We start from the raw sequence: 4,365 nt of genomic DNA on the forward strand, positions 1-4,365 counted from the left end.
GGTCCTTGACAGCAAACTAACGAGTTGTTCAAAATCTCCAGGTTCGGAAACTTCGCTTCCATCAACAATCAATTTTATAATGGCTTTTCAATTTCGATTGAAAATCTTTGTGCAACTGCATTTTGTAGATCTCAAACAATCGCGAACGGAGAAAGTAGTTTACGAATCGAACTCCTCGTTCGTGAATTTTTGTAATGTTTGTTTTTTGCGTTTGCTATCATGCGGGAAATTCTAATATCTTGATTGTCTCTACTGAATCAAGGTCATGGAAACAAAAGGTTTTGGTGTGTCCACTATCTGGATTAAGAGTTCATTGAGGTAATCTTGTACAACTTGCCCTAGTGCTTGTTCTTTTTAATTTGTTTAACTGCAGTTGTATAATTATTAATCTCATTTGCATTGATAATAAGATATATCTTGTAATAGGTATCACTGATAATACGTTATTCCGTAATCATAAAGAGACAGGGAAAGAATGGGATTTGTATATGAAATATAGGAAGATTTATATACAGTGAGTTAAACGATGATCATTAGTTGATTCATCTATTTACATTAATCGAATATAAACAAAGGTGAATAAAAACCTACACCTTTATTTAGAGTGCTGACTCCTATACAGGGAACGAGTCTGCTCAATATTTTAACATACAATTTAGGTAATTTCTACAAATTATTATTCACCTTTTGTTATTGCACAATTTATAGCTACACCTTCCACAGAGTGAGGCGTTCATGACATCTCATGACAGTGCCAGATCGGGGAGAACAAGCTTTGAAACTGTCTAGTGCATAAACATCCCAACCATCATCTCTCCAATAGGTAGAATAAACCTCTGGTATGTGTGAAACTTTCCAGTAATCTTCTCCTGGACCATGTGGACATATTGTCTTCATCAGTTCATCAGGCATATCAAAAAACTCAAGGACTTTCAGCTTAGTCAAGTGTTCAATGCCTGATGGTACCTTCTCCAACAATTCACAACGCTGGATGATCATCTTTTCTAGGCAAGGCATTGCACCCTTCCCCACTGTCACCTGTTTGAGTCCATCAAATTTGTCAAGACCTAAAACCTTGAGCTTCTTGAACTTTCCACACCTAAAATGCAATGTGTCACCATCATAAGCTTGAAGTAGCTCAAGATGTGCAAGGTTTGGCAAATCCTGCAGAGATACTAGTGGATCATGTTTTAAACAGCTCCATTTCAGAAATAACCTGCTCAGGCTATGAAGAGACTGTATCCAACTTGGTAACTCTTGTAGACGTCCTGACATATACAAGCGTTGAAGAAATGGAGGGGGTGAAGAAATGAATCCCAGATCAATGACTTTATTCTCGCTCTCAGAAGTAACAGAGAGGGCACGGAGATTAGTCAATCTTTCAATGGACGAACAGAAAGCCTTCCCATCTTCCTCTCTGAGTTTCATGATGCCTAACCTTCTTAGTTGACTTAGCTCCCCTAACTGCCTTATTATCATGCCACAGTCTTGGTTTGCCTCCACAAAACAAAGCTTTTGTAGTGACTGTAAATTTCCTATTTCAGGGGGAGCCTTAAAACCATATTTGGAGTGGAACTGTGCATAACCTTTGACTTTGAACTGATATACAAGGAGATGGCGAAGTTTTTTAAGCTTTAGTATATCTGCAGGCAATTCTCTGACGGCAGTCTTCTTAAGATCCAATGTTTCTAGGTTCTGCAACTTCCCTAATATACGACTTGGAACCATAGTCACCTTTGTATTCCTTAAGCTTAGATAACTTAAATAATATAGGTCAACAACTGCTACTGGAAACTTCTTTAAAGGTGCATCTTGAAAATCTAAAACAGTAAGCAGTTTGAAACCGCCTGGAAACAGTTTGCCTAGGCATAAATTTTCAACAACCCCAAATATTAAGAGAGAACGGAGTTGAGAAACAGACCTCTGTTGCTGTCCGTTTGGTAATGCGCTATGCAATGAAAGGCGCCGAATCTTTTCAGGCCATGCCACATTTTGTTCTTTGACAATGGCTGCAAAGTTTTGATCCTTAGACTTCAAAATGATGATCTCCCGTAGAAGATCATGGATTCGCAAAGTTTTGACCCTTCCATCAGATGTTGTCCCTGCTACTATAATTAAGTTTCTGTTCAGGAGCTCCTTGAGGTAATCCTCTGCAACATCTTCCATTGTTTTTCCTTCTTTGGCTTCAATAAATCCTTCTGCTATCCATAAGCGAATCAATCTCATGCGCTTAATCAAATGGTCCTCAGGAAAGATGCTCAAGTACAAAAAACAGTACTTTAAATAGTAAGGCAAATTATTAAAACTGAGGCCAAGTACTGTTTTCAAATTATCAAGTTTGCCATTGCCTTGAATTTCAGCTCCAAGACTACGGCAAATCATATCCCACTCATCTATCCTGCGCTTGTCTTTCGTAGCCAGGACACCACTGATTGCCACAATTGCAAGGGGCAGACCCTCGCATTTTCTTAAGATATATTTACAGATGTCAATCAAATATGAGGGGCATGAGTGACCCTGGAAAGTCATTCTAGAAAATAGATCCCAAGCCTCATCTTCTTTCAAGGGTTGCACATTATACACCTTGCCTTTGGATTCTATGCTGCAAGTAACGGCTAAATCAGATTTACGTGTGGTGATCATGATCCTACTGCTACAATTGTTGTTAGGCAATGCATATTTGACAGCTTCCCATTCATACATATGCCACACATCATCAAATACCACTAGGTACCTCCTCCTCTGCAGTAGGTCTTTAATAATCATCTTCATCTCGTCACTACGCATGCTTTCCAAGCCTTCTGGAACTTGTCGTCTTATTTCAGAAAAAAGTTTCTGGGCCAAGTCTCTGAGAAGCTCCTCAATTTTACAAGATTGAGAAACAGTAACCCAAACACAGGCTTTGAAGTGTTTCTTTACTTCTGGATCATCATATACTTTCTTCACCAAAGTAGTTTTCCCCATCCCTCCCATTCCAGTAACAGAAATTACTTTGCGTCCAGGACAACCTTTAATCAACCACCCGATCAACTGCTTTTTAGGCCTGTCTATTCCCACTACGTCAGTGTTGTCCAGGAGAAGGGCATCTCCTTGTTGATCATGCCATGTGTTACCTGTTTCAAAATATGTTTATCGTACTATTCTGATATTCTCACAAGTGAGAATTGCATAATAGCAAAACAAATACGCTTTTATGCTATTTGCACACTACCACTTAATCACTTTTTTCACACCTCCTTTATTACCGTTGATCTTTTTGCCGATACCATTGATCTAGTATAAACAAAACAAGTGGTGTAATTGGAGGTGTTCAAATTATATTACTAGAAGCTTTCAGATCATAGACTTAAATGGTGAAACATCTGCAGATCGATCTGTATCCCTTTTTTTATTTTTTCTGCTAATAGTAAAATGAAAGAGTAAAGAAAACAGCTCAGCAAGAAATGATGTGATAAGTGTGGGAAAAGGCTTCAATTGGACCAGCAGCAATTTACTGATTATAACTATGGCTACTAATGCAGCTAGAACACTGGAAAAGAGCACGAATAATAGCATAATCGAGTGGTTCCCCTGAATATGACCATTAGGATACTCATCACTTAAGCTTAAAAGGGTGTTTGCATTTAGTAGTACCTGTAGAAATGGAATTTGAAGCCTCTGAAGCAGTGTCAAGTTTACTGAGGAATCTTTTATGAATTGAAAAAATAGTTCCCATGCGAGAGTTGATGCCTTTTAACTCATAAGCAATCCGATAACGAGCTTTCATATTCCTGATCCTGAGAGAAATAGAGAATCCATTTGTTTGATTAGGTGCCTGGACAAGTTCTAATTCGTCAAGAAGATCTTCTGTCTCATGGGCAACATCTCTGACTTGCTTAACCCAAACTTTGAGTTCCTCATCGCTCTCTTCTAATGCATCTGCGACCCTTAAGAAGGCTGTTATGAGCTCTAGCTGTCCTTTCAGATCCACCACTTCTGCTCGAACCCCTGTGAACAATTTCACCTTTTTCTCAAATACAGGCGCAAGCCTTTGGAGAAGAAAACTCACGGCACTCTCTGCCATGATCTCTTACTTTCCAGATTAGTTACTTATCAAAGTAGACTAGTAGAGAGAGACTTTGCTTCTCCGAGTAGATTTCAGACATATTAGCTAAATGAAGTGGCTTGCTTTGTAGTTTCTCATTGTGTTAAAGACAGTCCTTGGTCGAGTTATAACTAGAGCTACCGTGATTGTTGATATTATTCTCCTGACTTATATAATGCAATGACTGGCACACTGTGATTGGCCACCAAGGAAATGAGTCGTTATTCGTCCCATTTTACAAATAAGGCAGGGAATAGAGATTTACGACTTTTTCTTCATAA

The 4,365-nt window shown here is 38.7% G+C and overlaps 1 protein-coding gene across 1 annotated transcript; it reads right to left on the minus strand.

The window, feature by feature from the left end:
* Nucleotides 1-471: 471 nt before the first annotated feature.
* Nucleotides 472-4,138, minus strand: LOC133289211 (disease resistance protein RPM1-like). Its single transcript, XM_061487102.1, has 2 exons — nucleotides 3,634-4,138; nucleotides 472-3,113 (listed from the first exon to the last, which is right to left on the minus strand). Exons 1-2 carry the CDS (start codon nucleotides 4,061-4,063, stop codon nucleotides 709-711), a joined length of 2,835 nt encoding a protein of 944 aa, XP_061343086.1. The 5' UTR covers nucleotides 4,064-4,138; the 3' UTR covers nucleotides 472-708.
* Between the last annotated feature and the right edge of the window lie 227 nt (nucleotides 4,139-4,365).

This window comes from Gastrolobium bilobum, unplaced genomic scaffold (genome assembly GCF_033153095.1).
Source record: "Gastrolobium bilobum isolate Gb01-03AN ecotype WA unplaced genomic scaffold, APGP_CSIRO_Gbil_v1 utg10696, whole genome shotgun sequence".
Classification (NCBI taxonomy): domain Eukaryota; kingdom Viridiplantae; phylum Streptophyta; class Magnoliopsida; order Fabales; family Fabaceae; genus Gastrolobium; species Gastrolobium bilobum.

Excerpts from the sequence above, each read along its gene's own strand:
- LOC133289211 (XM_061487102.1), bottom strand. The coding sequence starts at position 4,063 with ATGGCAGAGAGTGCCGTGAGTTTTCTTCTCCAAAGGCTTGCGCCTGTA. Across the intron at positions 3,114-3,633 it reads TTCAAATTCCATTTCTACAG|GTAACACATGGCATGATCAA; the intron begins GTACTACTAAAT and ends ATTTTGAAACAG.